The sequence below is a fragment of the Sphaeramia orbicularis genome, chromosome 3 (assembly GCF_902148855.1).
Source record: "Sphaeramia orbicularis chromosome 3, fSphaOr1.1, whole genome shotgun sequence".
Taxonomy (NCBI): Eukaryota; Metazoa; Chordata; class Actinopteri; order Kurtiformes; family Apogonidae; genus Sphaeramia; species Sphaeramia orbicularis.
In genome coordinates, this window is record NC_043959.1 from 30,749,206 (window position 1) to 30,775,973 (window position 26,768).

Sequence of the window (26,768 nt, forward strand, 5' to 3'; positions counted from 1 at the left end):
ATCAAACTCAATTCTTTTCATTTAGAGCTGTGTCCAGTGGTGAAAACAACAAAAGTCTAAAAGTAGTTTCTTAGCGGTTCTCATCCTACCTCACAGGTGTCAAACATGCGGCCCTGGGGCCAAATCCGGCCCACCAAAGGGTTTAGTCTGGCCCTTTGGATGAGTGTGTGAAATGCAAAAATCACACTAAGATATTAACAATCATTTTATTTTTGGTTCCACGTTCAGACTGAAATGACATAAAGTGGGTCGGATCAGTAAAATACGATGATAATAACCTATAAATACTCACAACTCCAAATTTTTCTCTTTGTAAATGTAAACATTTTCATGTATTTACACTAAAACAAAGTATAATTTCACAAAAACTGTGAATAAGCTGAACAAATATGAACCACCTGAAATTTCTTAAGAGAAGTAAATGCAATTTTAACAATATTATGTCTGTAAATGATAAACTGAAGCATAATATTGTTAAAATTGTACTTATTTATTCAGTTTGTTCATGTTATTCACATGGTTTTGAAGGCTAGTTTGTAGCTGTAAACATTTTCATGATGTAATCTTACTTTTTTCACACTATAACATAGAGGAAAGTTTGGAGTTGACATTATCTATATATTATTATGTTATTTTTTTACTGGTCTGGCCCACTTCAGATCAAATTTAGCTAAATGTGGCCCCTGAACTATAATGAGTTTGACACCCCTGTCCTACCTGGTCACTTTCTGATACTTTCACCAAAGGCCTCATGGATTTAGTTTTCCTCACCATAAGAGACCAGCAGAGTGACCCACTAAGAGTGAACTAGAGTTCTTTATATTAAACATGGTAATAATAATTTTATGTATTTCCTAATATTTGAAAGTAGAAATACTACATATTAGTACTACAACAACGAATTGATTAAATCGATCCAAATTGATACTTAAAAGAGCTGGCAACAAATTTGGCGGTCGATTTGTTGGGTCTTGAGCACGTTAGTATTGAGGCTGTGTGGTGTAACAGAGGAAAACACAGAGCAGTTGGGCTGAGATTTTTAAAGCTAGGTTTACATAATGTTTCCGGTGGCCACGGCAGCACCGTTTGCTTGAAATGTAGTGCGCCGTTTATGTAACAAAACTTGAATATGGAGTTAAAAAATGAACAAAATCCCATGGCGCACTACATTTTGTGCAAACGGGTCTGTTGTTGTCCCTGGAAAATAGACCTAGCTTAAGATAGCCTACGTGTCGTGATTACTTTAGCCCGCTAGCTAGTTAGACACTATCAACGTAATTATAATGTTTTCATCCCTCTCAGTTTATCAGGCCGCCAGACTAATGTTATCTCCTGGAGATTGTTGGAAACTATATCTTACTAATGTCTAGCCATAAGTCTATGTATCGGGCTAGGGATTGAAGCCATTGCGGGGATGTAATCATTAGTGACTTGTCTGTGGCCTATATTGCTTTGGGTTAAATACTGATGTTTGAGAATTGAGTCTTTTGTGCTTCCCCGATGAATCGATTAGTTTTTAAAATAATCTACAGACTAATCGATTATTAAAATTATCCTTAGTTGGAGCCCTACTACATATACCCCTTTTAAGGTTAAATAGAGGAAATGTAACGTTGTTTTGAATTGACATCTAAGATATTTCCAAATATTGGACTAAATACATGGAAATGCTTCTGAGCATTTCATACTTTGGAAATTTCATGTGAAGCTAAACCTTGGACACAAATGGATCTTCTACGGGAACATAAGCCAAAGCACACCTCCTGTGGTAAAAAGTCAGTCAACACTTAGAGGTGGTTATAGGTGTGTATACAGTGTGTGTGTTCTGATACCGGTGTCTGGATGTATGCTGAATGCCGGTACAGTTGAGTCCTTGTGCATGAAGCCGTACGTGACCCTGCCATTGGAGCCCTCGTCAGCGTCCACAGCATGAACTTGCAAAACAAACGTTCCTGCTGGTTGGTTCTCCAAGACTGATGTGCTTTCTCTGTACTGCTGACACTGAGGAGAACAAGACGAAGAAAAACAGAAGATTATGGCAATGGAAGCGAGGAGAAATTCACACCAATGCTCTGTTTTTGACAACACAGCAAAAGCGTTCTCTGTAAAGACGTATTCATTTCTGAAACAATTTAAAGGTGGAATACTTCATTCCTGGGAAAGGCTGTTATTTCAAGACAACATCCAAACACACATATCCTTTTCTTCAGAAATTCCATCCCACATTCTGTGCACAAGTACGACCGCCTGGCTTGAGTAGTGTTGCATTGATCGGTCCAAGCTATTTTTCAATTTATGTATTATTTCCATTATTCCGCATCAAGGCTGTGTACAAATGCTTTATTTTTCACTGTCTGAATAGAATTGACCTAGAAAACATCTTCACTCAGTTTAAAAAAAAAAAGTATATTGGATTGAAATAGCTTACCCCACCTTTAACATTATTTACAACTATGACAAAAAATGTAACACACACATACTGTATATAACAGTAGAAAATGAAGGTTTTTAGTGCACATTTTTGAATTCCACTTCAAAATATAAGGGTAATATTTGATGTTCTCATCTTCATGCATGACTGAGGAAGCATTGAAACATGAGGCCACATTAAAAGAAGCCTTTCACTCACACGCTTTCCTGTGTCTACAGAACTATACACAGGGTGCCATTTTTTGGGAGGGATGGAGGGGATCAACCCCCCCTTTGGTTTTTACATCCCTTCTTCTGCTCAATGAATTTCATCCTCGGTGGGGGGGCAACCAACCAAACATATCCTACATTACTGACACTAACGTTCACCTGAGCCGACCTGTTAGCAATCTCAGAATTTACGAACGTCCCAATGCACTGGAGTTTCATAAAGGGGGGGAAACATGACAAATTCATGTGGCCCAGCTTTTGTGTGTCCAGTGGATACGGATTAGAAGTTGTGAAAATTTTGTGTAAAATCCACTGTATAACAGAGGGACAGAACCTGGGAGTTGGATGTTGAAAGTATGTAAAATTTCACTTTGTTTCACTTACGTTGGCTATGGACCACAACCCGATGTATATAACTGTCACCCTGCCCCCCACTCCGACAAAAAAAAAAAAAAAAAAAAAATCCCCCCCTTTGGTTTTTTGACAAATCGCACCCTGTACACACACACACACATATATATATATATGTGTGTGTGTGTGTGTGTGTGTGTATATATATATATATATATATATATATATATATATATATATATATATATATATATATATACACAGGGTGGGGAAGCAAAATTTACAATGAACATTTAATTGTTTTTTCTCAGCAGGCACTACGTCAATTGTTTTGAAACCAAACATATATTGATGTCATAATCATACCTAACACTATTATCCATACCTTTTCAGAAACTTTTGCCCATATGAGTAATCAGGAAAGCAAACGTCAAAGAGTGTGTGATTTGCTGAGTGCACTCGTCACACCAAAGGAGATTTCAAAAATAGTTGGAGTGTCCATAAAGACTGTTTATAATGTAAAGAAGAGAATGACTATGAGTAAAACTATTACGAGAAAGTCTGGAAGATACTATTAAAGAAGAATGGGAGAAGTTTTCACCCCAATATTTGAGGAACACTTGCGCAAGTTTCAGGAAGCATGTGAAGGCAGTTATTGAGAAAGAAGGAGGACACATAGAATAAAAACATTTTCTATTATGTCAATTTTCTTGTGGCAAATAAATTCTCATGACTTTCAATAAACTAACTGTTCATACACTGTCTTTCAATCTCTGCCTCAAAATATTGTAAATTTTGCTTCCCCACCCTGTGTGTATGTATGTATGTGTGTATATATATATATATATATATATATATATATATATATATATATATATATATATATATATATGTATCTCAGCTGGAGGAAGTGAAGGAGAGGGAAGTCTGGGCATCCCTGCTTAGACTGTTACCCCTGCGACCTGGCCCCGGATAAAGCGGAGGATAATGAATGAATGAATATACACACACACACACACACACACATACACACACACACACACACACACACACACCCACACACACACACACACTTTCCCTGGAAATAGAGGAATAAATATGCAAAAGCATGAGTTTGAGTCTTCTGTCTTTTCCATCACTTCCCAATGTTCAGTTTTTCAGCTCAACCAGTTGGTGCTTGTCTAGGTTTAAAGGTCTTGTAGTGTTTCACTGCACACATCAGGCAGAGGTTTGCAGATGCACTCACCATGGCTCCTACACTACACTAAACATGAAATCTGTTGTTCGTCACTCTGGGTGTTTACTGCTGTCTGAGTAACTGGAAGTAGGTTTCAGTAGCACCAGTTCTATGAAACCAAATGTTTATGTTGTGTAGAGCCAAGGAACCGCCTCCATCCCTATCCATCTATACCAGGGGTGTCAAAATCATTTTAGTTCCGGGGCCAGAACCAGCCCAATATGACCTGAAGTGGGCCAGACCAGTTAAATAATAACACTAAAAAGAGTAAAATTACATTATGGAAATGTTTAAATCTACAATGTACGAGTTTAAAAATGTGAATAACATGAACAACCTGAAATAAGTGTAATTTTACCAATATTCTGCCACAGCTTACCATTTACACATGTGCATAACAACTTACAGATGCACAAAATATTTAGAAACAGGCAGAATACTGTTAAAATTGCACTTACATCTCTTAAGACAATCCATGTTCATATTTGTTCAGGTTATCCACATTTTTGTAAATGTAAACATTTTCATGCAATTTAACTTTTTTTTTTATATAATAAAAGACAAAAATTTGGAGTTGTCATTTACTGAGATCGAATTGGGCTGAATTTAGCTCCTGAACTAAAACTGTCTCTAAATCCTTGATTGTTAATAACTTCAGTGTAATTTTTCCATTTCACAAATTCATCCCAAGGGCCAGACTGGACCCTTTGGTGGGCCAGTTTGGACCCATGGGCCATAAGTTTGACACCCATGCTTTAAATCATACCCTGAAGGTGAAACAAATACTAAAGATATAAATTTATTTATCAGGTATTATACCATCATAAATAAAAATTCATAATTATGTTCTCAGGTTTTACAATACTTCATTATTTCTAGTTTTTGGTTTTTTTTTTTAATTCAAAGCCAAAACTTGAACCCTAGTTTCCATTTTTCACCACATCAGTTCTTGCCGCTTTCACAGAAATTCATTCAGAGCTTGGTCTGATGTAAGGTAGCTGCTCCGTGTTTGGGTTCTCAAAGACACTGTCAATCACTGAACTTGTCAAAGACACAAAGAGCTTTATTATCCTCATTTGAAGGTTGCCTGGGTTTTCACTCTCTCTCCCTCTATCCCCATTTTTCTCTCTCTGGTCCCTCATCATCCCTTTTCTCTTTCTGACTGTGTATCCATCACATATTTATTTATTTTTTTCTGTCTCACTGGAGCGTTGATGCTGATGTGCCATAAACACAGTCGAAGGGAAGGTATCCCTCAGTACCGCTGGCTGATGCTTTCCTTTGACATCTAATTAATGATGGTGTAGTCTGCGTTTAATCCTCTCCTCTTCCCTCACTTCCTGTATTTCTCCAGTCTTCCTTCATCTTCTGCTCTATTTTCACTTCTCAAATTGTACTTTACTTTCTCTCTTCTCTCCTTTCTTTACTATTTCCATCTATAGTTATTGTTAGACATTATATTATTTACCCCATAAAGACCCAAACAGCCACTGGTGACCAAAACCAACTACTGAAATAACATGTTTAATACTTGTTGATCCACTAATCCTATCAATACATGTAAGTAATAGGTGTAAAATGCAGTTTGTCATCCTGTCATGGTCATCAAATATGACCCATTTGGACATTCAGAGGCTCTGTAGTTACCGTGGAAACACTGTTATCTTCTACAACATTGATTCACCAGTAAAACCCATGGAGCTGGATCAATGACAGTGGATGGAGACACTTGGTTTATGTTCAATTAGTGATAAATTTTACTGAAAAAGTCACTTTTTCTTCAGTTTTCTTAGTTTTGATATAACTACCTTTGAATTTACTCTGAGCTTTAATGAACAGCTACATGAACAGTGAATTAAATACTTTATTTATTATTATATATCTTTATTTAGGCAGGACAGCGCATATTTATTACACATTTATGCATTCCATTTCAGTATAAACACATAAATATGCCGGAATTTGCGTCAGTGCTAATTTTCATCCACAGTCCCCACTTAATAAATAAATAAATAAATAAATAAAAGTGATCCATGCAATACAAAGCAATACAGTGGAATAAGAAAGAATATGGAAAAATAAAGGATTTACAGGGTGGGGAAGCAAAATTTACAATATTTTGAGGCAGGGATTGAAAGACAGTGTATGACCAATTAGTTTATTGAAAGTCATGAGAATTTATTTGCCACAAGAAAATTGACATAATAGAAAATGTTTTTATTCTATGTGTCCTCCTTCTTTCTCAATAACTGCCTTCACACGCTTCCTGAAACTTGCGCAAGTGTTGCTCAAATATTCGGGTGACAACTTCTCCCATTCTTCTTCAGTAGTATCTTCCAAACTTTCTCCTAATAGTTTTGCTCATAGTCATTCTCTTCTTTCCATTATAAACAGTCTTTATGGACACTCCAACTATTTTTGAAATCTCCTTTGGTGTGACGAGGGCATTCAGCAAATCACACACTCTTTGATGTTTGCTTTCCTGATTACTCATATGGGCAAAAGTTTCTGAAAAGGTATGGATAATAGTGTTAGGTATGATTATGACATCAATATATGTTTGGTTTCAAAACAATTGACGTAGTGCCTGCTGAGAAAAAACAATTAAATGTTCATTGTAAATTTTGCTTCCCCACCCTGTACACTGAAAAAACTCAAACTGAAAAGGCTAATATTACAATAAATGGTGATAAATCACATAAGAAAGGTTAAATATAGAGAGAAATTAATTTGGAAATGGCCACAAAAGTACCACTGGTTCTTTATGGGTTAACTTGTGTTTCTCGCAATTGTCTAACAACTGTGTTTATCATGAGCCAAAGGCAGTGCTTAAACGCTCTACAGTCAAACATGCGACTAACTGTTCAACCATGCATTACTTATGCATAGAATACGCTAACACACCCAGACATGCAGCCAAGATGAGAAGATAAGATGCCTCGGAACTGATTCTCTTTGTGATGAACAGTGTATCTGCCGGTGCTTTTGCGGAATAAAAAATGGGTCCGTTGCCTTTATCAGTTGGAGACCTCTTACATGTGCTGGGATGTCAGCGTGGTCAATAGACACTATTCACGATTCCACCTATTTTATCTAGATGTCCCGGTCGCAGGGGAAATCGAGAGGCTTGAAGAAGTAGATCTCCGTAGGAACACTTGGATGTGATGCTGCAGGAAGCCTTGGACTGTAGGGGTGCTAAAAACTGAATCCTGCTGTGACTGAAAGAACGCTACCAAAAATCTGTCATGTGATTTGCTTACTACAGACTTCTTTTTTTTTTCTTTTTACACCTGATAGGTTTCACTACAGAATGTTGTTCTCTGGAGGTACTCAGGCAGGTGTAACTGGGATAAAATTCCTGGTCAGTTAGAGGGATTATAGTTTATCCCACCTAGGCTGAAGAAGCCCTGGGATGTCCTAAGAGGATCTAAGGATGTGGCTTTGGGAAGGACTTCTTCGGTTTTTATTTATTCTACAATACCTCACCTCTAAATCTAGGAAATGGATGGATGGAATGATAAGGACCACCTATTACTGTGAAACTAAAGAAAGTCAGTGGCCAGCAGCTGGACAGTGGTGGTTAATAGTGCAGTGTATTTCTATTAAAAAAAAAAAAAAAAAAAAAAAAGATACACTGTCCAACACACACTATTATAAATGATAGTTCTGCCAAAACAGAAATATGAGGTAATAACCTGAATACAGGTGGCCAGTGAATGTCTATGTGTCTGTCCTGAGATTTGAGCCAGTGGGAATATACAGGATCCGGCAATATCCGAGAGATCCCACATTTATCTATGTCTGTCTCTGTGTATGTGTGTGTGTCTCCTTCTGTCTTGGTTCACTGATCCAGCCCTGAGCTCCACAGTGGATACAGTACGTTATAAGATTGGGCATCAAAACAAGATAAAAGGCCCTTTCTGCTTCAGTGTCCAGCTGCCGGCTGCCAGTGACAGAGGAAACACAAACTAACCACAGATGTCTTAACTGGCTGAGAAACCAACAGAAACAGTTTTCTTTGTCTCTAAATTCCCTAGTTTCTTCTTCTTTAATTTCTTTTTTCTCTGGGTTTTTTTTTTCCTTTACCATGTCCCTCGGTTTTACTGCCCATCTTTGACCTTGTCTCAGATGTATTATTACTCTTATTTGTCTTTGTTTTTCCTTTTTTGTGTGATATGTTTGATTTATTTATTTATTTATATCTATTTATTTATTTTTATCTTAATATATCTCTCTTCAACCCCCAGTCTCCCTCGGGGAGTCAGGGGCTTGTTTGTCTGTTGCAATCAGCATCCTGCCAGCGAGAGAGAAGCGAATGAATCATAGAGTTAGACTATAATGCCAGCAGGAGATTCCTGCGAGAGACAGCTGTGCATACTGAGCACATGAAATACTGTGGACCAGGGATCCCTCTCTTCTCGTCCTCTCTCTTTTCTTTTGCCTCTCATCTTGTCGCCGGTGCCTCTGTTCCTTCCTGCTAAGGGGTGAAGCCGAAAGGGAAACACTTGAGAGTGAGCGAGGTTTACTTTGCAAACCCCACACCTAATCTTGGCTCACCATACCTCAGGAGGGTTGGAAAAGTCACTCATCATTTAAAATTGAGACATGGATTGAGAAAAGCAGGTCTAGGACTTGTGGCTCCAGTGTTGGTGGGTCGGGATTTCTCTCACATCCCTCAAAGCTTTAATTAAAAGACTGAGATGATGTAGAAGAGAGATGAGAGTGCAAAGACTAGGGTCAAGCTGGCTAATCGCTCCTCTAGAGGAAAGATACAGGCTAATAAATAGAGAATATAGAAAGAGAAAGAAGTAGGCTGAGAGTTGGAGGAGACTTATGTGGGATAGACAGAGGTGGAAGAAGAGATAGTGAAAATAATTAGAGAGAGAGGTCATTTGGAAATATAGTCAGAAGAGAAGAGAAGAGAAAGATGAAAAGAGAAAAGAAAAAAGAGAAGAGAAAAAAGAAGAGAAAAGACAGAAGAGAAGAGAAAAGAGAAGAGAAAAGAAAGAAGAGAAAGACAGAAAAGAGAAGAGAAAAGAAAGAAGAGAAAAGAGAAGAGAAAAGAAAAGAAGAGAAAGAGGAAAAGAAAATAAATAAGATAAAAGAAAGAAGAGAAGAGAAAGAAAGAGGAAAGAATAGAGGAGACAGAGAAGAGAAGAGAAGAGAAGAGAAGAGAAGAGAAGAGAAGAGAAGAGAAGAGAAGAGAAGAGAAGAGAAGAGAAGAGAAGAGAAGAGAAGAGAAGAGAAGAGAAGAGAAGAGAAGAGAAGAGAAGCCAGGGGAGCAGATGTTTACATCCAACCTTTTAACCACAAGCTGATAATAAGCACGACTAAATGTTGTGTTTATTATCAGTTTGATGTGTGATGATGTGTGTGAATGCTCATCTCACCTTCTCAAACACAGGCTTGTTGTTATTCACGTCATCCACTCCTACTATGACCTGGGCTGTAGATGACAAGGCCTGTGGTCCGCCTGAGGCGTTGTCATCCGTTGCCGTGATGTTGAGGACATATTCAACACCCTGGAGGCGAGGTGGTGGACTTGAGCGGAGACGGATCAGACCTGTTATCAAAGACAAACAAGACTGTGGTCAACACACTCTGTGTCAGGTGTGTCTCATTATTGCCACAGTTAAAAAAAAAGGAAAAAAAAGGCTCTTTTTAAATGTTTAATTCTATCAATAACATTAGAAGATGCATGTTTTTCCACCTTGGCTCCCTAGAGTCTGAGTCTTAAATCGAACGCCTTGGTGTGATTTGTTTGGCAGGTGTGAACACAGTAACCACACTCTGGTGCCACCCAGACAAAAAGACCTTTCAGAGCAGGTGGTCTTGGTCTGGCCCCAAACAAACCCTGGACATGGTCCTTAGCAGTGGGGTACATGATCCAACCTGGAACCAACTCATAGACCCAACCCCAGTGGATGTTTCAATGGTGTCAATGTGTGTCTGCTTGTGTGTGTAGATGGGCGACGTGGCACATTGTAAACTGCTTCAAGTGCCAGGTAAAAAAAAAAGGCAATTTGCATACACAGTTTGGCTTAAATTTTTTATTTATTTTTTTAAATGGCATCATTTTCTTTAACTTATGCAATGTCAAAACACATATTTACATCTTTTTTGGACACATAACATTACTGAACCTTGACCTAACCAACTCAGCCAACCCTAGATCATAATACTGCTTCCACATGCATGTACTGTAGGCACTAAGCATGATGGGTAATTGCTTCATCCACCTCTGTTCTCACCATGACATCCCCATCACTCAGGAACAAGGACAGTTTGAGCTCATCCTTCCACAAATCACAGACACAGAAAACTGCAGCAGGTTGTAAAGTGGTAGCATTTCAGGATACCTCTTAATAAATTGTACATGTTTTTGTTTTGTTGTTTTGTTTTTTTCAGAAATACCTATGGTAGTCCAAAAAATTACCCTCTAATTTAGTTTATACCCTAAATGTCTCAAGGAAAATGCATAAGAAAAATGCCCCCACAGTGCTTCGACCCTCTGTTTTGTCGCCATGTTGTTTAATGTAAGTTATAAACAAGTTTCACAGACCTGTAGAAAGTTATCATTACCAATATTGTAACCACGCTCACTCTCCTGTCCATCATATTTGTTTACATAGGAATCCTTAATTAGTATGACTGGGTATAAATACGGTAAATCTATGCAAAACAATAATAAAGCTACAAGTAAGGATCTACAAATCTACTACTGTACATAGTTTCATCTAATTAAATAATCCATGACAAAAATAATCTCAAATGAATTAATGGTACCCCTAAATTTGCAATACGACCTTCAAAATGAGGAAACAAGTGATGCAAAAGAACTTCACATTTTATACCAACAGCAGCACCTATGTTTCTAGTTCACCTGTTGTTGAACACATTAGACCACTGGTTCCCAACCTTTTTTGGCTCGTGACTCCATTTTAACATCACACATTTCTGGCGACCCCAGACATTCAAAACAGAGACTTTTGTTTTGTTTTGTTTTGTTTTTTGCTAAAATTAATTTGTTTTTGATCATGTAATAGTTTGCGATACTATGTTGCAAATAAATGTTAATTTTTAGACGACATTTAGTCTATATAAAGTATATTATTCTGGACGGAGGCAGAAAAGCCAGGTGGAGATTGCTGCACAAAGTGAGAATTTTATTTTCCTTGGCCAGGATATGTACAGTCAGTCCAGCTTGGATTTACAAGGCTGACAATTAATACTGAACAAACACTAACTCAAACTATGAATTATGAAAGAGCTGCAACATCTTAAACCGACCACAATGAACATTTGAAAGATAAACAGTACCACAGTGCTTCAGTTTCAGCTTCACAGTTTGTCATGTCTTTTATGTATTATGATTGTCTCTCTCAAATCACCATAAATGTTTTTATTAGTAAGTTTTTATTTGTATTTTTTATCAATTACTAGAAATTTCAGTTGACCCCGTTAGAATTCCAGGTGACCCCACGTGGGGTCTCGACCCCTAGGTTGAAAAACACTGCATTAGACAAATGTGCATAATATGGAAAATGCACATCAAGTCTGACAGCGTTACCAGTGCAGTGAATTGGCAGTATCTCTACTGTCTTCATACAGTGATTGTCATGATTATCTTATGCTAAAGGAGATACTAGAGAAAGCAGGACTCAGGAGACAGAATGAGCTTTACTGATACTGAGCAGGAACTGGATGATAAAGATAAGTGGGAGTCTCCCTAAGGAAATGGTGAAACAGGAGGATGATGAGCTGAGGCGGACCCCAGGCAGGTAGGTGACTGAATACAGCTCACACAGATTAATCCACAGTGTAGAGGTAAGTCACTATGGGGTATCTCACAGGAATGCGGGCTGGCAGGTGAAGTGCCGGTCTGAAAGCAGGGGATGTGGTACGTCAGGTACATAGGAGTCTGTACACAGGTAGTCAGAGTTGTTGTCAAACCAGGCTAGGATCAGGCGGGAGACAGGTCAGGGACAAAATAGGTAATAAATTGAGCAGGCGAAGTCCAAAAACCGGCAGGAGTCCACTACTGTTAGCATAAGCCGTGATATTGTATTTGATATGTTTATTATTGCCATGAAATGGAGTTTATTTTTGTTTTTGATATGAGTATTATTACTGCTACGAAAGGGACAGAGTTTATTTTTGTTTTTGATATGGGTATTATTACTGCTACAAAAGGGACACAGGTTATTTTTGTTTTTGATATGGGTATTATTACTGCTACAAAAGGGAAAGTGTTTATTTTTGTTTTTGATATGAATATTTTTACTGCTACGAAAGGGAGAGAGTTTATTTTTGTTTTTGATACGAATATTATTGCTGCTATGGAAGGGACAGAGTTTATTTTAGTTTTTGATATGGGTATTATTACTGCTATGAAAGGGACATAGTTAATTTTTGTTTTTGATATAGGCATTATTAGTGCTACGGAAGGGACAGAGTTAATTTTTGTTTTGATATGGGTATTATTACTGATACGAAAGGGAAAGTGTTTATTTTTGTTTTTTATATGGGTATTATTACTACTACGGAAAGGACAGAGTTTATTTTTGTCTTTGATATGGGTATGATTACTGCTATGAAAGGGACAGAGTTTATTTTTGTTTTTGTTATGGGTATTATTAGTGCTAAGAAAGGGACATAGCCCATTTTTCTTTTGATATTGGTATTATTACTGCTAACGAAGGGACAGAGCTTATTTTAGTTTTTGATATGGGTATTATTACTGTTATGAAAGGGACAGAGTTTATTTTCATTTTTGATATGAATATTATTACTGCTACGGAAGGGACAGAGTTTATTTTAGTTTTTGATATAAGTATTATTACTGCTACGAAAAGGACATAGTTAATTTTAGTTTTTGATGTGGGCATTATTACTGCTATGAAAGGGACAGAGTTTATTTTTGTTTTTGATATGGGCATTATTACTGCTACAGAAGGGACAGAGTTTATTTTTTGTTTTTGAAATTGGTATTATTACTGCTACGAAAGGGAAAGTGTTTATTTTTTGTTTTTTATTTGGGTATTATTACTGCTACGGAAAGGACAGAGTTTATTTTTGTTTTTGATATGGGTATTATTACTGCTATGAAAGGGACATAGTTAATTTTAGTTTTTGATATGGGTATTGTTACTGCTATGAAAGGGACAAAGTTTATTTTCGTTTTTGATATGGGTATTACTACTGCTAACAAAGGGAGAGAGTTTATTTTTGTTTTTGATATGGGTATTATTACTGCTACGAAAGGGACATAGTTAATTTTAGTTTTTGATATGGGTATTATTACTGCTATGAAAGGGACAAAGTTTATTTTCGTTTTTGATATGGGTATTATTACTGCTAACAAAGGGACAGAGTTTATTTTTGTTTTTGATATGGGTATTATTACTGCTAACAAAGGGACAGTTTATTTTTGTTTTTGATATGGGTATTATTACTACTAACAAAGGGACAGAGTTTATTTTGATGGGAAATGCTGTTACAAAATGGACAGTCTATCCTTGATATGTACAGCATTTTTGTATTTTGTGCTTAGTCAGAATTTAGTCTGATATGTGTAGGATTTTTGTGTTACTTATGGGATCTGACATAAGAATTTAGGATAGGTAGAAGGATGGGGAAAGGGGCGGGACATTATAAATTAAACTTTATCCCGCTCCTTTTCAAATGTTTTCCTTTCTTTTTATACCAATCTTTTTGTGGTTTGGTTTTAATGTTAGATTCAAAATAAATAAACAAATAAATAAACAAAGTAGACTGCAGAGCCTGACTTTCTGATTCAAAATGATCTGCCAGAGGTGAGTTCTGAAGACCTAAACCATGTTAGAAATGGCCCACCAACACATAACTGGTATGATGATTCTAACCAAAAGTAGGAAATAGTATACAATAGGTGACAAACCTCAAAGACACACTGCAAAAAATCCAAACCTTGCCAAGTGTATTTTTCCTCATTTCTAGTCAGAATATCTCATCACACTTAAAATAAGACATAATCACCTAAAGAGTAACTTGTAAGTGAGGTTTAAGAACTTCATTTTAGACCTTGAGAGTCTTATTTCAAGAAATCTTAGAGATAATTTACACTTCTTCTATTGGCAGATTTTTTGCTTGTTTCAAGATTTTTTTTTTTTTTTTGCTTGAATTAAGCAAAAAAAAATATTGAAACAAGCAAAAAATCTGCCAATGGAACAAGTGAAAATGATCGTGGTAAGATTTCTTGAAATAAGATTTTCTAGATCTATTGTCTAAAAATAAGTTCCTATGTCTCACTGAAAAGTTACTCTTTAGGTGATTACTTCTTTTTTAAATGTGATGAGATATTTTGACTAGAAATGAGAAAAATACACTTAGTAAGATTTTGATTTTTGCAGTGCACCTTGATGCACATACAACTGCAGCCAAATGTATCATCTTGCTCCATTATGAGATAGCTGCATGAAACACTCCAGCACATAATGCATTACTGTCATCCTGTTTTCCTATTTTTTGGTATAACAGCAGGTCACTATTTGCGTAATTAGCACGTTACCACCACCTCCTCTGCTGGAGTCTGGATAGGAGTTCACTCCACTCATTAAATATGGATATACAACTGAGAAAATATAAGCAAAAACAGCCATGCGCTGCGGGGGGAGACAAGTGAGTACATGTGTAAGTACATAGAACTATTATTGTATGATATATTTTCACATAGATAATTACGTACACTGAAAAAAAAAGCGCACTTGTAATTTGAGACAAGTCAGAGAAGCTAATGGGCACATTAACACTAGGTAGAGAACAACACTGGCAATTAATTTGAACAATCTAATTAGAACATTAGTAAACATCTACCAATAGCTGACGTAAATAAGTAACAGTTTCCATGGTGAGAAGCTTTATGGTGATGTGACCATGTGGTGCGTTGCATTAATGTATACATTATGCCATACTGTGCTGTATATTGCTATTGAAAATAACAATATGTGATTCTGAACACAGTCCTGTTGTTTTTACATTTTATGTGAGTAAACAGGTGGAGATGGAAACTAGGAAGGAGAGGTGCAGACAGTGGGGAGTGGCTTGAAGGTAAAGAGTAAGAGCCAACAAGACAGGCAGCATGAGTGATAGAGATCATTAAAACTCTTGAACTTGCATGGAGCTCCTTAATACTCAGCTGGTCTCAACTTTACTCAATGAAATAATGAACTCATTACAACACACTGCTTTTCTCCTGGTGGAAGTAATTTCCATTCATTTGTATTTATTTATTTACTTTTTTTTTTTTTACATCATTCACCAAAGCTAAGATAAGAAGCAATATAGGTATGAGAAGTTTACAACATAATGCATTAAATGTGCCGAATTTCTTCAATCTGGTTATAAATCGAATCAGACCGTTACTGTTGAGAAATCTGATCCAATTATGACGGGCGTTGACAAGAGTCACTTGCTCGAACGGAATAAATCATTCTGACATGTGCAGAATTGTCTGACACTCTAGAAACAGCAATAGAAGAAGACGCAGTAATTTCTGATGTAAATAAACACCACTGCATGTGTGCATTTCAGCTTTCATTACCATTTTTATGTGCCACTGATTTAAAGGGGTCATATTTTGCTAAACCCACTTTTATTCGTCTTTGGTTCATTTATTTGTGTATTTGGACCCTAATAGTTCATAAAGTTTGGATTTGAACCCTCCAGGTGCTGCAAAACTATTTTTATATTCATTTTTGGCAAAAACTGAATGGATTTCTACAACATGTTTTGATTCCTTCTTAATTTGTTACATCTATAACTAGTCAAGTCATGACATTTGCACATATAAGGTCAAGACTTCTGATGAACGTTTCTCCGAGTACGCCATAATTGTTTGTCAGCAGCAGCAGTTGTAGTAAAAACTGAAAATATGTCCAAACTTTGAGCTGATTACCTAAAATGTTCAGTTGTTGATTGTATTAACAAACACAAGTGGCTGAATGGGACAGAAAGCACGGTCAACAAAAAAAAAGTCAAGCTCATTAGAGACAAGTAAAAAAAAACATCCCTTGACATGATCCCTTTCTCATTAACCTACTTATTAGATCCAATGATGTTGTAAAAATATTACTCATAATTACTTTAAACATAAAAACAGTGCATTTTTATAAAGCAAAAACAGTTTGACAAAGGAAATCAAGGTGAAAAGTAAATATAAGCACATGTATTTCTTGTTTTGTGTTAGTTAATGTTGTACTTGAATAATTATACTATTTCAAGCTTAATAATAGATTAAATAAGTATGATGAAAAGCCTAAATATATACTCAGTAAAAATGAGAAACTATAGTGAATTGTTGCTCTCGGCCAATATAAAGTGGTTCGTCGGTTCATCAATTATTCATGTGCCCAAAAAGCTATAATAGAGGAATAATTTGTCTTATTTAACTTATCTGTGGTGCATTCTTAGACACATCAAATGCATGAGGAAAACATTTATTTCATTTTTGAGTTTTCATACACTAAAATTAAAAGACTAAAAAAAAAAAAACATGTCTTTGGGCAGTATGACATCCCAATAGTATGACAACCCAATATCCATGACAAATATTAGCCAGGAAGTGATTCAACTCTTAGAGATCACTAGTAATAGTCTCTGCAATGCAAACAGTACACAAGTGAAGCTTCACAACTACAGTGTAATCATAAACAATATCAAATGACACCAATTAAGTAATAAATAGATTCCAAATAATGAGAATTACATTTTACTGCTGCATGAACACAACAGTTTCCTTTGTGAGTAGGAAGAAAAAAAAACAGCAAAGCCATGAAAGAAAAAAAAAAAAAGTTTCTGGTGGATGTGCACTTGCTTACTCCAGTTTTTAGCTGAGAGAAAGATTTCATTAATTATGTCTACACAACATATGAATAGTTAAATTGATTGGTATTCCCTTTTAGTGCTGTCATTCTGGCATTCCATTTCATCCTCTTTGTCTCTCTCTCGTTCTGACTCTCTTTCAGTCCCTCGGTGTAGGCGTCTCATCTGCATCCCACTCTCTGCTTTGAATGACTCTCCTCCACTCTGTATTCATCTCACCCTTTGGTGCTCTGTTTACTTTGTGTGTGTGGGCTAAAAGTGTGGACACACTTATTACATTCTCCTTATCTTCAGAGGCAGGGGCAGGTGCTATCATTGTCATGTGTTCATTTGGTTGGTGTTTCACAAGAGACCTTGGAATTGGAATCATATATACACTTATCATAGATACATATGTGTGTCTGGAAGAACGTTTGTATGTGTGTGCATGTGTGTGTGCATGTGTGTTATTCATCCCTCTATCTCTGTTTACCACACCAAGGGAACCGATGAGACAGATTACAGCTGGAAGATGTATGCGTGTGTTTTCAAGGCAACTGTACCCGCATGACACGTGAAAACAAAAAAGTGATCTGTAGACGATACGAACGTTTTTACCAAATGCATTCTCCACGTATGTATACATTGCATATACACGGATATTTGTGAACTGTGCATTTACAGTACGTTCCTTCTGTTTGCCTTCAAAGCATGCATGTGTATGTGCGTGTGTGTGTGTGTGATGGTTTTGGTGTATGTGTGTGCATGTTGTTGCACAAGAGATGGAGGATTGCCACGGAGGGGGTGTCTGCCTCGAGGTGTTTGTCACAATGGCTGGTTCCCTGGCACTGCTGTCCACAGTTATGGGTATGTGTAGGTGTGTGTCTGTGTGCGTGTTTGTGCGTTGACCGTGTGTGTGTGTGTGTGTGTGTGTGTGAGTGTGAGAGAGATAAAAATATGCTTAGAGAGAATAAGAGAGAGATGATTCCAATTTACAGCCGTAGAGGTGTAAGGGGAAGAAGCTTTGCCTCAAGAAAGACGTGTCACGTATATTGTGTCAGACGCATAAATGCATAAATACAGGGTGGGGAAGCTAAATTTACAATGAACATTTAGTTGTTTTTTCTCAGCAGGCACTACATCAGTTGTTTTGAAACCAAACATATATTGATGTCATAATCATACCTAACACTATTATCCATACCTTTTCAGAAACTTTTGCCCATATGAGTAATCAGGAAAGCAAACGTCAAAGAGTGTGTGATTTGCTGAATGCACTCGTCACACCAAAGGAGATTTCAAAAATAGTTGGAGTGTCCATAAAGACTGTTTATAATGGAAAGAAGAGAATGACTATGAGCAAAACTATTACGAGAAAGTCTGGAAGTGGAGGAAGCAACAAAAAACGTACCAAAGCTTTTATTAAAGCTCTCAAATCCAAAATCCTAAAGGATCCAACCAAATCCATGACAGAAATGGTAATTGAGCTTGAGGTAGACAACAAGACCGTTAGAAATGCAGTAAAATATGATTTGAAGTTAAAATCTTACACAAGAACACCAAAACACTTGTTGACAACAGCTATGAAGGAAAAGAGATTGGAAAGGTGCAAGAAAATTATTACATGGTTCAAGAAAAAGTCCTCCATTGTAACGATCTTTTCAGATGAAAAGATCTTCACTGTCGATGCTGTTCTGAACCGCAGAAATGACAGATTTATCGCAAAATCTCCTTTGGTGTGACGAGTGCATTCAGCAAATCACACACTCTTTGACGTTTGCTTTCCTGATTACTCATATGGGCAAAAGTTTCTGAAAAGGTATGGATAATAGTGTTAGGTATGATTATGACATCAGTATATGTTTGGTTTCAAAACAATTGATGTAGTGCCTGCTGAGAAAAAACAACTAAATGTTCATTGTAAATTTTGCCTCCCCACCCTGTATGTTCATACACACACACCTACACTGTAAAGTACACACAGGTGCACAAACACTTATGATCAACAAATGCAGCTGCAGAGGTTTATGACTAGTACAACAAAGGTCCGGTAGTGAGTTGTTGTTTTTTTTTTTATAGGTTTCAGACAGAAGTCTGTGCATGCTGTAAAAACTGACAGGGCAATTACCAACCATACAAGATAATTAACAGCACTGATATGTCCAGTAGCAACATGTAGCCTTTTGTGTAGTTCAACTCCAGCATCACATACATGCAGCTGCAGTGCCTTTGTTTCATTTGCTGTTTGTCTTGCTGTACTGTTTGCAAAGTTGACCCATTTTTCACAACTGTCTGCACACAGATTAACATTTACCAACTCTGTTGTCTTACAACTATAATATTCTTTACTGCTGAAGAAGAAAAAAAGGATTATAATACTAAAGACACATACAGCATTATTTGTAAAATGCCCTGTGGTGGAACATTTTAATACAGTCTGCAAATGAGGATATGATTTTGCATCATCTGTCTTACACTCATGTGAAGACCTGCATATTTGTACTGCTCGGTCAAAAGACTTATGGTTCCTTGTTATCTTGTGGTATGGTGCACAAATGGCAGATAAACCCCTATGCAATGTCCCCAACTGGAACATTTTGATGCTAATTATGATGTGAATATGACATCTTCAGTAATAAACATATGTCCAGCCAGGATGCGATTTGTCAGGGGGGGGATAGGGCAATCAACCTCCCCCCTCTGGTTTTTACATCCCTACTTCTGCTCAATGAATTTCATCCGTGGGGGGGGGCAACCAACCAATTGAAATAATAAGCAGGTTGTGACAGTTTTCTTACACCTATATCCTTTATTACTGGCACTAATGTTGACCTGAACTGAACTGTCGGCAATCTCAGAATTTGCGAACGCCCCCATGCACTGGAGCGCCGTAAAGGAGGGAGGGGGCCACTACTCTATGGCCCCCTCCCATAGAGTAGTGCAGGGGGTCCAGTGGATACAGGTTAGAAGTTGTGAAAATTTTGTGTATAATACAGGAATAGAACCCAGGAGTTAGATGTTGAAAGTATGTAAAGTTTAATTTTCGTTTCACGCCACCGTTATAGTAGTTAAGGACTGCACCCCCACATATATAACGCACCCCCCCCCCCAACCAAAATAAAAAACAAAAAACCCCCCCCCCCTCTGTTTTTTGACACATCGCACCCTGTGTTCAGCTAACCTTAAACCTGGATGACAGAGAAACAATACAGATTTTTTTTTTGTTTTTCATGCAAAACAAATAAATATGTAACCAGTCACCAAAAGCATCTCCTGATCAAAAATGTGTAATAAGTATTGAACGACTAATCCTATCAATACATGTAAATAATTCAGATAAAATGCAGTTTCTCAGCTTTTCATCATCATCAGATAAGACCATTTCAGAGACTCCACCATCAAACACCATCTTCTGCAACATTGAGTCACCAATCAAACCTATATAGTTTGACAAGTAACTGCAGTTGTAGTATGTTTTTATGTTCAGTTAATGATATAGTTTGTTGGAAAAGTAATTTTTGTCCTTCAGTTTAGTCTGTTTTGATATAAGAACCTTTGGACTTCCTCTGAGTTTGTATGAACCACTACACAATCCAGAGAAAAATACCAGATTTTCACTGAAAGATACAAAATGAAGAGGAAAATATTATAATAAATGGTGACAAACAACTTAGGAAAGGTTAATTGTAGAGGAAAAAATAATTTGGAAGCTGCCATAAAAATAGTTCTAGGTCTTTCAAGGTTAAAAATGATGATCATTTAAATATAATGTGCAGTGCTTTGGTAACATATAATAGGTAATCTTGCTTTAACTGCTCCACTATCTCCAGTAGCCCTTAAATTACTACACTAATGTAACTGGAATTGATCTGTAATAAAGAAGGTTTTGTAGGAATCTGTCTACTTTCCTACATATTATGTACACAACGTGATTGTTTTGACTCTCGCAAACCAAGTTGCTGTAAAGATAAAAGTTTAAATGTTTTAAGGTTTATGTGTTGAGATAAAATTTTCAGCTTGCTGATGATAAAAATGAATTGTAAACTTGTTTTTATTTATGTAGCTATGTATTTTGTAACTGTATTTGTATTTTAACTGACCCCAGGAAGAGTAGCAACCACTATGGTAGAACCCAGCCAGCCAGCATGTCCATGTGGGCCCCAGAAGGGTTACAATTGGGCTGCATTTAAGGGTCCCATGTGGGTTTGTCCACAGTTTTAATTGGTGGCCCCACATGTGTTTGCCCATATCAGAATCAGAATCAGAATCTCTTTATTGTCATTGTACCAATTACAACAAAACTGAGGTAGAGTTCTCAGGTTCAGTGCAAGAATTTAGACAGACAACAAATATCAGTAAAACAACAACAAATATCAGTAAAAGGCACAATTATTTACATTAAAAAATAAAAAGTATTGCAAACTAAGATATTTGTTAAACATAGAATTTAAGTAGTGCAAATAACATGAGAAGTAGTGCAAATGACATGGAAGATAAATATCATGGGATGAATAGTGTGAAGAATAAATAATATGATATATTCAGATCTCTGATTCTGATATGGGCAAACACATGTGGGGCCACCATGGAAACTGTGGACAAACCCAAATGGGACCCTTATATGCAGCCCAAATGTAACCCTTCTGGGGCCCGCATGGACATGCTGGCTGGGATCGATCCATATAAACAATAAACAATGAACAATAAACAACTATATATACATGTTTTTCCCAAAATGGGCCACAGTTAGATTGCACGAAGTTGTTTTGGTTTTTTTTTCCTCACTGTTTCAGCAGTATTTCATTTTCCAGTAGGAATTACATCAGTATAGTAACACACATGTACTGTGGATGTTCTTGCGGGACTGAAGGGAGGAACATCATGTATTTTTTTGGGCAATAAAGTAAACTGAATCGAAGTGAAATTGAAAAAGATGAGCAAACCATAGTTAGTTGAATGCATCCAGTCTCTGTTATGACAAATATAAATATAGTCATTTGTAAACATGTTTCACAGATCTGAGAATTTTTTTCCCTGAAATAATAATGTTCAGGTGCAGCACCAGAGGCATTTTGAACACAGTCAGTCTCATGGAAAATCAATGTGGAGAGCAACAAAATAACAAAAGGTATTGCCAAATCTAATGATTGCAGGTGGCCCTCAATGCATTTAGAAAACATTTGTCTATTTTCTGGATGTTTTGGATGCTTTTGCAAATTTTTATACACTTATGTTACACTAAAAATGGCCTGAAGTGATTATATATATATTACAATGAAACACCTAACATTTTCTTGCAGAAGTACCTCCAGACAGCCCATATAGCAGCTGAGCCTACTGAAAACCAGTGGAAAAGCCCAGATTTACCTGCCAGTGCTAGCTTCTGCTCATTGGAACGCAGGGCTGAGGAGTGTTCGACATGATTTTGACACAAATGCCACTACAATGTGTGAACGTCAGTGCCAAACCAGTGCTGCATTTGCTACTGCTGATATAAGAATATTCACACTAGACCAAGAATCTGAGCACTCGACGGTAAAGTCAACCTTACCTTTTCAGTGCTCACAACGTATATGTGTCACTTCACATGTGATGAAAGGGTTGGCAGCTAATTGTTCTACCTGGTAGGTGGCTTTGTGATTACACTGGAAGATGCAGCCTAACGCCAATATTTTTAACAATTACTGTGCTTGTATTTGACAGCTCCATTCTTTCACTGAAATTCAAGTCCGTGACCTTTACTTCCATCGTGCCTCCATTTCATACATGAAATAGGTATTCTGGAAAGGTATGATGAGTTTGTGTGTATGTTGTACAGAAGGGTCAAGTTCACTATTAACCCAGCAGAAATAAACGGTTGTAATGACTGGAAGTTTTTATGATCAAACATTGTAAAGGCTACTTTAATTGGAATTCTACGGAGGATAGAATATACTCTGCACACTCAAGGCTATGTCACAGCTCTTTATACTTCAACCTTTACTCTAAACAAACCTTCATCTTCTTTAATGTGGACAAGGTTTTTGATTATGAACATTTATTGGGCGCTGTTGCTCATTTCTGTTGTCGCCAGACTCTTTCAACTAATGGATATGTTCAGGTCGACTATTTCACTTTTCAACCTGAGCACGTTGACTATGAAAAAAAAAATAAATAAAAAAAAAATTGTTCATGCCCTAAAATGACTGTAGCCTGTATAGTTTATCCTCATTTTTTCTCATTATCCAAACCCAAATAGGCTGTTGTATGATATATATCTGAGGGCTGATCAGAACTGAATCATATAATGGATTTAGAAGAGATTGCTATGAAAAAATAATAAAAATGGAATCACAGTAAGAATAAAAACACAACTGTTGCTGCAGACAGACCAACCCACCAACTTAGACTCACTTAACTTCTCATTAAAGATACATTAACTGTCAGTTTAAATACATTACATTATCTAGAATTCATTCATCAAAACTGCTTTTAACTGACAAAAACTGACAGGAGCAAGGGCTCAAAATGAACCAGATTTGGAACCATCTTGATCATGTGGACCTTGTCTTCAACTGGCTCCAGGAAATACTGCTAGCAACATATTCTAGGAGTTGTAATATTTACATTATTTAAAAAAAAAAAGAAGAGAGACAATAATATGATAAAACCCATACTTTTGCAAACATACACTCTAATAAATAAGGATAATATGGTAATACATGACAGTTTCCGTGATTTCAGATTCAAAGATTATCTTTTTATCTCTTTACCAATAGTTTAGACATATAATGTTGGTGTAATGTTGCAGTTGGATTTACAAATGATAAACACAAATGAGTTAACCACTGGTTCTTTTTTCATTAACCCTTTATCAGGCAGGTGACTATTTTTGGTCATTTCTGCATACATTACAAGACAGTGATAACAACAGTTACAACACAGCAACCATCTCAGGTCCAGTGCAGTCTACAGGGTCTGTAAGGGCCACCTCTGCATGAACAGTGAGTGCACCTGCTTTGTTAGGTACCATGAAGTAACTAATGTACTAATGTAAGGAATGATGTTCAAAGGGATAATGTGGATGTGGACAGGTGTCTGGATCAGCACGCATGTTGATGTAATGTTCTAAAAGTGATGATCTAATGTTCTAAAATAATTGTTCCTTTAACCTTACATGTGTTTTTCTTATATTTTTTTAATGAACCTCTTGGATTTTTTCTTTTTTTTTTTTGTCGCTTATGGGTAAAGAATCAAATATGGTAGCTTCATGAACCTTGATTTTCTACATAACAACAAAAAATGTTGAAAAATGACATAAAGTAATAAAGTCTTGTTATGTCCTCCAATAACACACTAAGGTTAAAATTTTGAATTTCAAAGTATTTCTATGAGAGTCTTATAAAGGCTTAAGGTACAAATTAGAGTTGTGTCATGAGCTAGAGGTGGCACCAAATGTTCCAGAGGTGCCCTTAGAGCCTATGCATTACTGTAGTACTAGTGTTTTACTGTAGTAGGAAGTAATAGGTTGGTAGGTACAATAGTTAGAAAATTTAGGAGATGTACAAAGGCCACAGCAGTCATCATGGTTGTAATTGGACTTGAAATATAAGCAGTCTGGTCTGTGCGCCCTTAAGATTATAAAATACAACATAAGAAAACATGCAGATCCATCTTAAAGATGCATTAGGAATGCAAGCACTAGCACAGTATAAGACAAGGCATATCCCTTTTCCCTCCACCCACGCTGCGCTAGCATGCTGCTCTGCTGGGGAGTGCATCCAAGCTTAATGAATTGAGACAGAAGGCCAGATAAATGTGACCAGTTCAGTAAAGGCAGCAGGCAGATACAGAGAGAGGCTATGGCCTGCTCACTATGTTACATATACAGGGAGCACCGGAGGCGCCCTGTAGTCCGATCCTTGCTTTACTCTGCCTCTGGTCGGTATAAACATCTAATAGGGCCTAAAAGCCTTAGATGAGAGCAACACATGCTTGGTAAGTGGTGGAAAATAGGACACAGAAAAGGTTTTAGGACGCTCTAAGAACAAAGTGTACAGTGAGCATCTGTTCTAATCTATGAGATATGTGTCCCCCATAGTACGGGTTATGACCTTGCGAGTATACATGAGTCCCTCTTTGCGCTTGTACTTCGTAATGTACGCATCCATGCTTGTTAAACTCAGTGTATATTTCTACATATGCTTTCAGGTCTACATGATGCGTCTCATGTTTGATGTTTATGTCTGTGAATTTTTTATTAAAATGAGTACAGTGAGTGTTACAGTGTGTGTGCATGTGTGTGTTGGTGGGTGAGGGTGTAGCCGTAAACGGAGCCAGCACATATCATCACTTATTGGAGATGGAGAAGATGTTTCCTCGGGGGTCAGCGAGCAGCCGTCACTTCACATGAAGGCAGCCAGGAGGGAGACAGTAGAAGGACAAAGAGAGGGACGGGTGAGAGACATCACACAGAATGGAGAACAAAGTGGTTTGGTGGGGGGTGAGACGGGTAGGAGTAGAGGAATGCAAGGATGGAGGGAGGGTATAGGGAGGAATGGGGGAGTGTTTTCTCCAATCAGCATCATGCCAGAAAGTGAAGGAAGGGAAGGGAAGGGAAGGGAAGGGAAGGGAAGGGAGGGGAAGGGAAGGGAAGGGAAGGGAAGAGAAGAGAAGAAAAGAGGAAAGAAGAGAGGAGAACAGAGAAGAGAAGAGAAGAGAAGAGAAGAGAAGAGAAGAGAAGAGAAGAGAAGAGAAGAGGAGAGGAGAGGAGAGGAGAGGAGAGGAGAGGAGAGGAGAGGAGAGGAGAGGAGAGGAGAGGGGAAGGGAAGGGAAGGGAAGGGAAGGGAAGGGAAGGGAAGGGAAGGGAAGGGAAGGGAAGGGAAGGGAAGGGAAGGGAAGGGAAGGGAAGGGATGGTGGGATAGGATAGATAGATAGATGGATAGATAGATAGATAGATAGATAGATAGATAGATAGATAGATAGATAGATAGATAGATAGATAGATAGATAGATAGATAGATAGATAGATAGATAGATAGATAGATAGATAGATAGATAGATAGATAGATAGATAGATAGATAGATAGATAGATACTTTATTGATCCCGAGGGAAATTCAAGAGAAGAGAAGAGAAGAGAAGAGAAGAGAAGAGAAGAGAAGAGAAGAGAAGAGAAGAGAAGAGAAGAGAAGAGAAGAGAAGAGAAGAGAAGGGAAGGGAAGGGAAGAGACAGACAGACAGACAGACAGACAGACAGACAGACAGACAGACAGACAGACAGACAGACAGACAGACAGACAGATAGATAGATAGATAGATAGATAGATAGATAGATAGATAGATAGATAGATAGATAGATAGATAGATAGATAGATAGATAGATAGATAGATAGATAGATACTTTATTGATCCCAAGGGAAATTCAAGAGAAGAGAAGAGAAGAGAAGAGAAGAGAAGAGAAGGGAAGAGACAGACAGACAGACAGACAGACAGACAGACAGACAGACAGACAGACAGATAGATAGATAGATAGATAGATAGATAGATAGATAATTTATTGATCCCAAGGGAAATTCAAGAGAGAAGAAGAGAAGAGAAGAGGAAACAAATAACGAGAAGTGAAACACTGACAGAGAAAAAGCAAAAACAATATATTTGCCAGAAGGAAAATGGAAAGAGAAGAATTAGGGCAAAACAATGTGGGTTTGTTACATAAAGC

General features: G+C 37.2%; 1 protein-coding gene across 1 annotated transcript in view; it reads right to left on the reverse strand.

Moving 5' to 3' along the window:
• Positions 1-26,768, reverse strand: part of LOC115413880 (neural-cadherin) — a 527,604-nt gene that overhangs the window by 301,226 nt on the left and 199,610 nt on the right. Inside the window, exons 8-9 of the mRNA XM_030127006.1 lie at positions 9,619-9,791; positions 1,833-2,001 (exon numbers count right to left, since the gene is read on the reverse strand). Of these exons, the coding sequence (XP_029982866.1) occupies positions 1,833-2,001; positions 9,619-9,791 (342 nt within the window). The remainder of the gene's footprint in view (positions 1-1,832; positions 2,002-9,618; positions 9,792-26,768) is intronic.